Below are 12,176 nucleotides of genomic sequence, written 5' to 3' on the forward strand. Positions count from 1 at the left end.
GAACTTTGAGAAATGAGAGACAATCTGCTTGAGGTGAAATAAGTATCCATGCACATCAAATTGATTGATTCTCATAAGATATCCGGACTCTTACCGGACTTTTGGAAAATGTCCGGAACGGCTGTGAGGTTACTTGTGGTGAAGGATGCGCGTCGGGATGGCGCCAAGGAAGATGTCGGGGCTCTCGGGTCTTAAAAGAGCTTAGCGTTTCTTCTCGGCCTCCGTCCGAGGAATTGCTCCATTCTTACTATGATACGCTCAGAAAAGTCTAACCTCTTTTGGATCTTTCGGGCCCGAGACGTCTGGGAGGATCAACTGTCTAAACCCAAGATGCGTCAACAATGGGTCCTGCGATGGGCTATTTTGCCGTTTTCCGACGACGGACTTTTCCAAAGTTAGTCTCTTGGAACAAATGGCTTTCCTTGCACATGTATAAAGAAAACGGCATCCCGAGGTCTTGGCTTCTGGTCTCTTCACCTCGACAGCTCAAGCTTACTTCAAGTTCCAATCACTTGATCCACCCAATATCTAATATTCTACTCTAACTGCTCTTCTAACAATACCAACTCTACCAAAACTCCGATCCTAGCTGCCTAATACGTTTCAACGACGACCGAACTTTCAAGATGGCGACCCAACCAAGCACACATCCCGAACCAACCAGGGACAACGAGTCGAAAGCTTCGACCATTGCAGAGCCATCTTTCAATGACGATGATGCCAAGACCGAGAAAAACAGTTCAGAAAAGCTCGAGGATGGAGGAAAGTCCGTAGATGATACAGAGTATCCGACAGGACTCAAGTTCGCCTGTATCATGTCGTCTGCCTTCATGTGCATGTTTCTAACTTCCTTGGTAAGTTTCTTCACCATGAGTTTTGCTACCCGGGCAGCACTGTTTGGTTATTCGGGCAGTAATCCACTTAGGCAGCCGGGCGTCCACGAGCCACAGAGGTATAGATAGAGACAATAAGCTAACGAAAACGCATTACAGGATCGCATGATTATCACGACAGCCATCCCCAAAATCACCGACGAGTTTCATTCCGTTACCGACATAGGCTGGTACGGATCGGCATACCTCCTTACCCAGTGCGCTTCTCAACTACTCTTTGGCAAACTCTACACCTTCTTCAGCGTCAAAGGCACGTTCCTCACTTCGCTCTTCCTCTTCGAAGTTGGATCCGCAATCTGTGGCGCGGCACCAAACTCGGTCTCGTTCATTATTGGAAGAGCCATCGCTGGACTTGGCGCAGCCGGCATCCTTAGCGGCGTGGTAAGTCTTGAATGTCATGGTGCACAGTCAAATCAAGGTCTGACTTGCAACTATGTAGGTCGTCATCATCGTGCACGCCGTCCCGCTTCGCAAACGGCCCACATATCAAGGACTCTTCGGTGCCATCTTTGGCGTCTCTTCCGTTGTCGGACCTTTGCTTGGAGGTGTCTTCACATCAAAGGTCACCTGGAGATGGTGCTTTTACATCAATCTCCCCTTGGGAGGCTTGGCAGGTAGCATCATTTTCTTGATCCTTACCATTCCGGACAGAGATGCAACGAAGCTTGATTTAAAGTCTAAGCTGGCACAACTCGACTTCTTTGGTACCGCTCTGCTTATACCGGGATCGGTGTCGCTGATCTTGGCGATGGAATGGGGTGGCTCCACGTACGCTGTAAGTTTACATCTCCAGGAAACATCTGGTTCCAATTCTGACCATGACCTACAGTGGAACAACTGGAGAATCATCCTTCTGTTGGTGCTCGCGGCCGTACTTCTCGCCGGGTTCGCCCTGGTCCAGGTCTTCATGCCGAAGACAGCCACACTCCCTAGCAGAATCTTCAAGCAGCGCAGCATTCTGGCCGGCGTCTATGCTACCATCTGCAACGGATCGCAGTTGATGATATTCTGTAAGTAACACCAACAGCACAGACTGCGCACGTTACTTAAACTAATGAAACTCAGCCTACTATCTACCAATCTGGTTCCAAGCCATCAAAGGCGTCTCCGCTGTCGAGTCCGGAATCCGTCTCCTGCCACTCATGCTGTCGATGGTAGTGGCCACGCTGATGACGGGGGCCCTTGTTCGTCGCATCGGCTACTACACACCATTCATGATTGGAGGTATCTGCCTAATGGCTGTCGGCGCAGGGTTGATCTACACATTCGAGGTCAACACCGACAGCGGCAAATGGATTGGCTATCAAGTCCTTTACGGCTTCGGCTTGGGCTTGTCAACGCAAGCGCCAAACCTCGCAGCTCAGACAGTCTTGCCGAAGAAGGACGTCCCGGTGGGAATTTCCCTCATGTTCTTCGGCCAGCTCATCGGCGGAGCCATCTTTCTTGCAGTCGCCCAGAACATTCTCAACACCCAACTGGTCGAGCGGCTCTCTTCGGTGCCCGGGCTTGATGCCCAAAAGATTCTGGACAACGGTGTCACCTCTCTGACGGATCTTCCCGCCGCCATTAAGACGACGGCTCTGATCGCGTACAATGAGGCGATTAGACATGTATTCTTGGTCGGTCTGGTCCTCGTGTGTCTCGCCATATTTGGTGCTTTGGCTTTAGAGTGGAGGAGCGTCAGGCAACCTGAGAACAACAAGAGCGACAGCAAGGCATAGGGATAATAACGATGTTTTTAAGATAGACGCGTAGCCAATAAAGCAACACACAACTCATCAAGACACCTTCAGCGTTCTCAGAGCGTGCAGGAAGCTTCGATGAAATTGAAGTTGACCCCAGGCAAGAACTAGTGCATTATTGTAAAGCTCATGGCAGCTTAATCGCGACACGACGCTCTCAACATGCCAAGAAAGAATCACATGCGGACCTCAAGCCGCCACCTTCTCCGGACATCAGCTGAATGACCGCACTTAGAGAAGGGCATTCGGTAGCATGAGACGGCAAATGGCGATGGCTGACCAATTCTCATAGCCTTCTATGCAAAATAGCTCTTCATGGATAAGATGATGCAATCTCTCACCGCGCAGTATGGATCTGGAATGATTGGGCGGACTCCTGTCTAGCCATACCCCTTCGGGACAACCGACCGACATCCGAGTTCACACCCCGGAGCCCCGGCGAACTCAAGTGGGGCACCCGAGCCGGCCTCGCTTGCCGGAATCCTGGAATCATCTTCTTGAGTGGAGTCTTGGCCCGAACTCTCGGTTGAAGGTGGACCATTTAGCAATGACGTGCTTTTTCAATGCAAGATATAAGGTTTTTAGAGGGATAGCGAGGAACCTGGAGACTGTGGTTGTTCGCTTGCTCAGTACGGTCAGTCATACGCCCATCGTTTTGGGCACCGTCGTCAAGATGGTCAAATCGACAACCTCATTGCTCACTTTGGCCCTTTGCCAGCTTTTCCATATCAGCTGTGCTGCAGCTGCATTAAATGGATCGGTTTATCTTGACTCGACACGCTCTCCCGCAGAGCGAGCTGACGACCTCTTGCGCCTCATGACATGGGAGGAAAAGATTTGCCAGCTCGGAGGTTAGTCGGAAAGCTTGCGGAAGCCGGGCTTTATTAGTGACCTCAACTCGTAGGAATAAGACGACTTGCTGAGACCGTGAACGGCAAGGTGTCACACAACGCAACACTGTTCGAGGAGATCCGCAAGACCCAGAATGGGCAAATTGGTGAGCAAAACTTGGTAGCACTACATCTCGGCGTCGATATTGAACATACCGCAGGCTTCGGGGCACCCCAGAATTACGCGCTTGATCTGTTGCCCATCGCCAACAAAGTCAGAGCCGAACAGATCAACAATACTAGACTGGGCATTCCGTACATCACAGTCGCAGACTCCGTCAGTGGTCTCATGATTTCCGGTGGCACGCTATTCCCTGGTGCCCTTTCTATGGGCTCAACCTGGAACATCCCTCTCTATGAGCAAGCCGTTGCTGCTATTCGGGATGAAAACGTAGCAATGGGTACTCGTTGGGTCTTGTCACCAGAGGTTGACCTCGCTAAAGATCCTAGAAATGGCAGAAACGGCGAGATGTAAGTGCTTCAGAACTGCTGTATTACTTCTTTCTGATGCATCTTCCTAGGTTCGGTGAAGATAGCTACCTCGTCGGCGAGTTTGCCACGCACTACATCAACACGATGCAGGAGAAAGATGAGAACGGCTTCGTCAAAGTCGCAACGACAATCAAGCACTGGGTTTACGGCTCCGGCAGTGGAGGCGTCAACACCGCTAGTATCCAGAGTGGCCTGAACTATATCCTCAACGAATACGGTGCTCCCTATGTCAAGGCCTTCAGAGAGGCAAACCCCTTATCGCTGATGATATCATACGCCAGCGTCGATCAGATCCCCATGTCCATGAACAAGTACCTGAACAGAAAGGTTCTTCGAGAGATGCTTGGCTTCAAAGGTCTCATCATGTCTGACGCCGGTTCGATACGCAATATGTACACCCAGTCAAAAGTCGCCAAGTCGTTTGCGGACGCCGGGCTAAAGGCTTTGCGGGGTGGGCTGGAGCACGAGCTTTCACCGAGACCGCCTTCTGTATTCCCCACGCTCATCAACTATTCGAACGATACCGAGGTCATGGACCTTGTCGACATCTCTGTTCGGGCGATTCTTGAGATCAAATTTGCCACTGGAACCTTTGATCTGCCTCTTCCCTCGGTCGAGAATTTGAACGCGACTCTTCGCAGCGGAGAGCATCTTGAAATCAATCGCAAAGTCTCACGCGAGGCAATTGTGCTGCTTCAAAATGATGGTACGCTGCCTTTACAGCGCAGCAAAGTTTCCCAAGTTGCTCTGCTGGGACCCTATGCCGACATTCTCAACACTGGCCAATATGCCGCCAACAACGCCTCGGACCTGTCTTATGGCGATACGTTCCGTCGAAGTCTGGAGCGAGAAATTGGTGCGGAAAACGTCAAGTATGTTGCAGGAGTTGACATCTTGCGCACGAATGACAGCTCGGACATCGAAACTGCTGTCAACGCAGCTAAGGAAGCGGGCCTTGCCGTTGTGGTTCTCGGGTCCGGCTGGGGGTCTTTTGACAACTCGTACGAGTCTCTTCACCGAACTGACGGTGAGGGCTTCAGTCATCCGCACTTGGGTTTCCCTGGGTTGCAGCAGCAGCTTCTCGATGCGGTGATCAATGCCGGCGTGCCAACTGTGTTGGTACTCAGCGGAGGGCAGACATTCCTGCTGGACGAGTCCGCCAAGAGGGCCAAGGCTATCATCCACACTTGGCTCGCCGGAGAATTCACAGCTGACGCCTTGGTCGAAATTCTCTTTGGTAGTGTGAATCCAAGTGGCAAGCTTACAATCACTTTTCCGGAAGCCGACGGCGCGTTCCCCGTGGCCTACGATTACTTCCCGTCCGATGATCAGGGTGGATTTGGGACGGCGACGCAGTATGATTGGCACTTGCCAGAGCTGACACGTTATGCTCCTTTGAGATTTGGCTTCGGCTTGAGCTACACGACTTTCAATATTTCTTCCATCTCTCTCCAATGCCACTCAGTCGTTAACAACGGCACTGTCAGTGAGTGTGATAAGAACAGCCAAGTCACTGTTTCTGCTACAGTCACGAACACGGGACCAAGAGATGGTCAAGAGGTGGTGCAACTCTACTATCGTCCAGAATACAGCCAGATCGAATTTCCGGTCATGAAGCTTATTCGCTTTGAGAAGATTGTAGTCGCAGCAGGCAGTTCGAGGAAGGTCAGCTTGAATGTGCCTTATGCGGAGCTGGGTTACTTCATTGACGGGGAGTGGCAAGTCGAAACAGGGTTGTACAACTTCTGGATTGGGAGCAGTTCGAGGACACAAGATTTGCAGGGGGTGAATGCGACTTTGGTGTAAAATAATCTCCATATGTATTGTCGATGGGTCGCAACTTTAGCCAAATAATCGAATACACAAACGATCGATACAAATTGTTCAATAAAAATCTCAGGCGGAATTGCTATGGTTTGGTCTTAGGCCTTGGAGGCCAGAACAGCCACTGAACGTTGGATCTATTGGCTTCAAGAACCAAGTTATCACCTGGGCGGAAACCAAAACCTATTCATCTGGAAGTTTTCTTGCAAAACACTCCGGACTTAAGATGCTTCTCCAGGTGAAGATTTGGTCGCATGTTGATTTGGGTTGGCTACCACGGTTGAGGGGCACATGGTTTACTATGCCTTACACTTATCCCTAGGCCTTTGGGCCATGTTGGAGGGATTTTGGTGTGAACCAATCAAAGACTAACTTTGTTGCCATGACACATGCGGCACAGTACTTTAGACACATATTCCAAGGTGGCACGGCTCACTCTGTCATCTGACGAGAGTTGGCATAAAAGCTTGGCTAAATAATTGGATTGAGTAAGGCAAGATAGGTGAGACCTGGTTGTTAGAGCCTTTGACTATCTGAGCGGTGATTCTACCAAGTTCCCACGTGTCAGAAACTGGGCATCCATGATGGGTATCCAAAGCGCGCTGTCTACGTCATCATTAGCTTGTGCATCATAAGGTGGAAGAATAATAGCTGTGACGACATACATGTTGACATCTCGATATTGAGTTGGAGCCAAAGAAAGTCTTTTACTTCTTGCAGCAGCCGTCAAGCTCGCACTCGACATTGTTGTTGGGCTTGCCAGGGCAGAAGTTCAGTCTGTCGCAAGCCCCGCAGTCAACTCCACGACGACCAGGCTGGCTGAGCGCAGGAGGGACATCGGTATCGAGAGCAACGGCGGCGACGGAAGCAACAAAGAGGATGACGGTGGAGAACTTCATTTTGCTGGACTTTGACCGGAAAGTCTGATTTAGGTATTATAGTATGTGATAATGTTGATGAAATCGTTGAGTGTATAGTAAGATGGTGGGCTGGAGATGATTGCTATTCCAACCATCTTGGCGGGCTTCCAAAGATACTTATCTCTTTCTGCTGGCCCGCCATCTCGAAAGTCGTGTTGTTCTTGACCTGTTCCTCTGAGCCATCATCGCGGTTGTCTTATTGTTGAGTCATGTCAACAAGGGACATGAGACGGCGCCTGACATGTACATTCTTGTCAACCCAGAGAACGGGAACGCCGTGAGGCCGGACTGAAACGCTGAGTGGTTACAGAGGAGAGGGGCCTTTGGTAGAAAACCACAAAACAGTACAGAATGGCTTAAGTAACCTGTGGAAAAAGATAAACTCTATTTCAGCTCCACGAACCGCCTTCTTGGTGGCTTGGATGTCGCTTTCCACTCTACTGGGTTCGATCATATTGCGCGCCTGCTATGAGCAAGTATCGCGTGGGACGTGTCACATCGTCGTCTTTGCTCTATGCGTAGGCGCAGGCCTCAACTTCTACAACCTCCTATTGGTTTTCTCATTCTCTATGCCAAAGTTTAACACATCAAGCTCCACCTTGACGAGAAACAGAGAGTCTTCATACTCAGGAATGGTAAAAGGAGCCACGAGTTCATGCTCGGTTAACATGTTTGTCGCTGACACCAGTAGGCGAGTGCAAATGCATAGTTTCTTGCTAGTCAGGCGTCTCCACCAGTTTCATCAGAGCGGTGCCTCGTCAGAAAGGCCGCCCGCAACTATCCGAACTGCGGACGTAGAAACTCTGCTCCTTTGCGGGGTACGCATCCCGGACCTGCTGCCGTCACTGTTCGAGTCTAGAAGCTGCCTCTAGAGCCTAGGGCGTGCGCCTCATCATGATAGGGGACAACCCGGACGCAGACATGGAAGAGGAGTAATCGTCTCCCTCATCCTCGTCGGTAAAGTCAGCTTGCCTCAGCAGACTGTGGATTGCCAGTCTCTGTCTCGCTTTTGCTACCTCTGAAAGTCGCTGTTCTAGATTCCGTCTTCCTTCTTGAAACTCTGGCGACGATAGCCCGCCTATCCCGGCTTCTTGAGGTGCATCGCCCCGGGAAAGTCGCTCCATATCGTCGATGATGGGTTTGACCAGTGCGGAAGAAGGAAAGAAACGCTGAAGCGCAGCCAGACACAAAGCTGCGCGGCTCAAGGCAAACTCTGGTGAGGGACAGCCGGGCGTTCTTTGTGCTCGGGCTATGAAAAGCAAAAGCCTCGTGGCGTGGTAGGCGCAAATAGCCGTGTCGAATTCGAGAAGCAGAAGTTCCGTACTGTGTTGATTGAGGCTGGTCAAGATCTGAATGATGGCGGTGGCGTGTTCGAGACAGTTTTGTTCTGCCGTGGTGATGTAGTCCACGTCTACTGCCTCGAGAACTACGCGAGGTGCTGCTTCGGGATATCCTGAAAGCAAGATTCGGTACAAGTCGCAATGGGCTTGGTGGAATGAAATGTGCATGAATAGCCGTCTCCGCAGCCATCGGTCGCTTTCAAGGGCTCCGATATTGACCATAGAGAAGTTCGTTCCGTCTGGCATCAGCGATCCGATTTCGCTCAGGTCGCTTTCGAAATCGCCAATGAGTTTCGTCAAAGGCAAGAAAGGCTGGTCGCAAAGAGTCACTCCTCTTGTTAACTTCATAATGTCCCTCCGAGTTATCTCCAGTCTCACGTAGAGTCTATAAGAGCCCCCATCACCACAGTCTCCGTCATTGCTGAAATCATTCTCATCCGAGGGGTATTGCAGGTAAATCGTTTCGATGGGACACGCTTCAAACTCGGGCAAGCCAACTGAAAAGTACCTTTCAGTAATCTTCAACGACCACATGATCCTACGGCGTACTTCCTGCGCGACAAAGTCAAGATCAGGTCTCTCGTGGTTCAGTCGCATGGCAGCTGCAAACCTAGCCGCAGTAGCCGTAAGCATGAATGCTCTCTGGAACTTTCCAGTCTCCATCTGATAGTGAATCACGAGCAGTAGGGCCTGCAAACGCGGTATGGTAGGGCTCTCGAGGTGCTGCCATATCTTTTGTTCCGCCGTCTGAACCCACGGCGTAGCTCTGTCGCGAGTCTGAAGATCCGAACCACAGTGAAGGGTCACCAAAGCACAGATGGCGTGTGCCAGGGCCGAGTCAATCCTCCCCTCTCGACAACGCTCCCTGGTCGTCTCAGGGTGCAGAAATGCATGGGATGGAAGAGGGTAAATCTTCGCGAAGAAGCTTTCCACGGCGCCGGAGAGGTATTGGCCGACTTCGACTCCGCAGGACTCGTCTCCTTCGGTAGAGGTACTCTGCGGGGAAGATGCTCTCGCACTTCGCACCGGCGTCGGGTATGTGCACTTTCTAGTATGGCGCGCGCAGTTTGTGCATCGCGGTGATGTTCCGGAGCAGCGGACTTTCTTCTCTCGACAAGCTTTGCACGCCCGGGTGCCTCTGAGGCGTCGCGGCTTGGCGGAGACCAGTTGTTGCTTGCCAAAGTGAGAATCTGGTCCAACTTCCTCGATGGCGGCAAGCGAACAATCCAGCCCAAGACGAGCACACGGGCCGCAACGCAGTTCACTGCCACCTTCGCACTTGACCTGAATCAGGTCAATTCACGGCCACAGACCAACGGTAAGATTCCAGCGGACTGACCTTGCGCCACCGGCATTGAGAACAAGTCTGACGCGTCGTGCTTGGGCCAGCTTGAAAGCAGCCAACGAAAGAGTCCATCATGTCGTTGTTGAAACTTTGGCATCCTGGCACTTCATTGTCGTCCTCGTCTCATGTTGCAGTGCCCTGCCGCAACTCAGCGTTGTTCGGTTCCGAAAGTTTACAATAGAAGTTGGTAATAATTCTATGCCATAGAAGCTGGGGCTGGAGCAAGCATGATATGTCGGAGGAGTCGTTTGAGCAAGCCGGCGGGATGGATTTCGGAGGATGGATGGACGATGGGAAAAGTTTGGATTCCGCCTTCTTACTCGAAGTCTGTTCCCTCGTCCTCGGGACCGGGTTTCTTGAATGATTCTCCGGATCTCTCTCTGCATGAGAGCGCAAACATGAATGCGGAGGGAGTATACACTTTACCTACTCGAGCTAGACTGCCATGACGCGAGGAGTGGATAGGGTAACGACATCCAGGAATGGGCCCTGGTGAGCCAATTACAGTAGTTGACGAGCGGTTTATCCTTGTTCACGTCAACGAACCCTTGCTGGGAGACCGAATCCACCTCTCCACCATGATTCTCCAACATGTCACCGCGAGGTTCTGAGAATTGACTTGAGATTCATGTCATCCGATACGACAACTATTGAAGTCTTGATCGTGTATCTCCAGAGACTATCATTGAAATATGACCGTAATCCGTCATCGTAGTCAAGCACTCATGCTTACAAGAATTTTTGTAGCATATCTTTAGTTCTGCGTCACAATTTACTTGCCAAATCCACTAATCCGCCAGCATCAACACCTTTGGGATGAACCGGCTCATCGCCAATTTGTTCCATCTTCAACTCTAGCAATCTCGTCATATGCTTCACTGTATCGGCGTAAGCTGGATCATGGTAAACATTGAACAGCTCCAATGGATCCTTCTCGCAATCGAACAACTCCCACTCCTTATCCTTCTCCCCGCCCGGCCTGGCGCCACTAATCTCCAACGGCTCGTTGTACCAGTAGATGAGTTTGTATCGCTGATCTCTCACGCCATAATGCGCATAGGCGTGGTGGATAATGTCATTGTGCATCCAGTACCGGTGGTAGGCAATCTGCTGCCAATCTGCCGGTGTGTTCCCCTGCAGTAACTGCCGGAAAGATTCGCCTTGCATGTAGCTTGGGATATGGAGGTTTGCGAAATCGAGGAAGGTAGGCGCGAAATCGACATTGCAAATGATGTCGTCGCACACAGAGCCTTTGGCGATTCCCGCCGGATATCGAATGAGGAAGGGCATCTGGAAAGACTCCTCGTACATGAATCGCTTGTCGAACCAGCCGTGTTCACCAAGGAAAAAACCCTGGTCTGAGGTGTAGATCACAATGGTGTTCTCTGCAAGCCCGTTTTCTTCGAGGTAGTCAAGCATCCGCCCGACGTTGTCGTCGACAGACTGGATGGTTCGCAGGTATCGCTGCATGTACCTCTGGAACTTGAAATGAGCAAGGTCGTCTTGGCTCTTGAAGGTGAACACCGTCCCATCCTCCTTATCGATCAGTCTCTTAGCATCAATGGGAATCTTGCGCTGCGCAGAGCCCGCCTCCTGAACGACACGCTCGCCGACCTTGTTACCACCGTCTGGCTGGACGAGACCCAGATCCTGGTACGTCATATCCTCTGCCACGCGCATTTTTGCAACTTTTGCAGCCTTTGCGCGGTTCTTGTAGTCGTCGTCGTATGTCTCGGGAACGCGTATCGGGTGTTTGTATAGGTCCTTGTGCTTCTCGTTGCACTCCCACGAGCGGTGCGGAGCCTTGTGGTGGCACATGAGGAAGAAGGGCTTGTCGGTGTTTTTTGTCTTGGAGATCCAGTCGAGACACTTATCGGTGATGATGTCTGTAACGTAGCCATCTTCAACCTTTTCTCCCGCTGGCTCAATGAACTCGGGGTCCCAGTAATCGCCCTGTCCGGGGAGAACAGACCAGTAGTCGAAGCCGGTGGGCTCGTGCGGTCTGCCTTCGCCCAAGTGCCACTTGCCGACCATTGCCGTGCTGTATCCGCCGGTACGCATGTGCTTCGCGACGTTTGGCAAGTGCTTGTTGATGTTGTCGTTCAGCGTCATGACGCCGTTGACATGGTTGTGGGTACCCGTGAGAATGGCCGCGCGGGACGGAGTGCAGATGGAGTTGGTGACATAGCAGTGGTTGAACTTCATTCCCTCTGCTGCAAGCCGGTCAATATTTGGAGTGTGGTTGATGCCAGCTCCGTAAGCGCTGATGGCTTTGGAGGCATGGTCATCAGCCATGATGAAGAGGATGTTGGGCCTTGTATTGGTCATTTTCAATGTCTGCAACAGCTGATGAGCAACAAAAGAGGTTTGAAAAGTGAAGGATGCAGGCAAGACTACACTTTCTTGGAGGGTTTTAATGACAGTAAGTGACTGAAAGGAGGGGCATCCGACAAAGCTTGGGATAGCTCCAACCTTGCAGCAAAGCCCCTCCAAAGCTATGCCCCATAATCCTACCCATCGGCAACGAACCTCTTGAGCTTTCTCAAGTGATGTGGAACACGTATTGACGCGAATCGAACATGGCATGTTACCCTGCCGAAGCATCTTCAAAAGGCATCTCTCGGAGAACCAACAGGAACGGAAGACCGGCACCCCTGTATCTCGCCGGAGCTTACCCCACACGTCCTCCCGGAGGCTTCGGTAGTCGGTCCGGCATCCCAAACGGGCAAG

General features: G+C 51.4%; 3 protein-coding genes across 3 annotated transcripts; 2 read left to right on the forward strand and 1 right to left on the reverse strand.

Annotated features, from left to right (window-relative positions):
- Nucleotides 1-626: 626 nt before the first annotated feature.
- Nucleotides 627-2,614, forward strand: HER10_EVM0004820 (uncharacterized protein; the record flags this gene model as incomplete). The annotated part of the gene is made up of 5 exons (XM_035474452.1): nucleotides 627-854; nucleotides 993-1,274; nucleotides 1,333-1,668; nucleotides 1,723-1,903; nucleotides 1,959-2,614. The coding sequence occupies 5 exons, from the start codon at nucleotides 627-629 to the stop codon at nucleotides 2,612-2,614; spliced, it is 1,683 nt and encodes a 560-aa protein (XP_035338300.1).
- Nucleotides 2,615-3,308: 694 nt separating this feature from the next.
- HER10_EVM0001931 (beta-glucosidase) lies at nucleotides 3,309-5,823 on the forward strand (the record flags this gene model as incomplete). The annotated part of the gene is made up of 4 exons (XM_035471663.1): nucleotides 3,309-3,486; nucleotides 3,540-3,632; nucleotides 3,687-3,996; nucleotides 4,047-5,823. The coding sequence occupies 4 exons, from the start codon at nucleotides 3,309-3,311 to the stop codon at nucleotides 5,821-5,823; spliced, it is 2,358 nt and encodes a 785-aa protein (XP_035338030.1).
- A 1,813-nt stretch (nucleotides 5,824-7,636) lies between these two features.
- Nucleotides 7,637-11,774, reverse strand: HER10_EVM0011769 (mucin-desulfating sulfatase (n-acetylglucosamine-6-sulfatase); the record flags this gene model as incomplete). The annotated part of the gene is made up of 2 exons (XM_035481190.1): nucleotides 7,637-8,577; nucleotides 10,223-11,774. 2 exons carry the CDS (start codon nucleotides 11,772-11,774, stop codon nucleotides 7,637-7,639), a joined length of 2,493 nt encoding a protein of 830 aa, XP_035338952.1.
- Between the last annotated feature and the right edge of the window lie 402 nt (nucleotides 11,775-12,176).

Source organism: Colletotrichum scovillei, assembly GCF_011075155.1.
Source record: "Colletotrichum scovillei strain TJNH1 chromosome Unknown Contig00001, whole genome shotgun sequence".
NCBI lineage: Eukaryota > Fungi > Ascomycota > Sordariomycetes > Glomerellales > Glomerellaceae > Colletotrichum > Colletotrichum scovillei.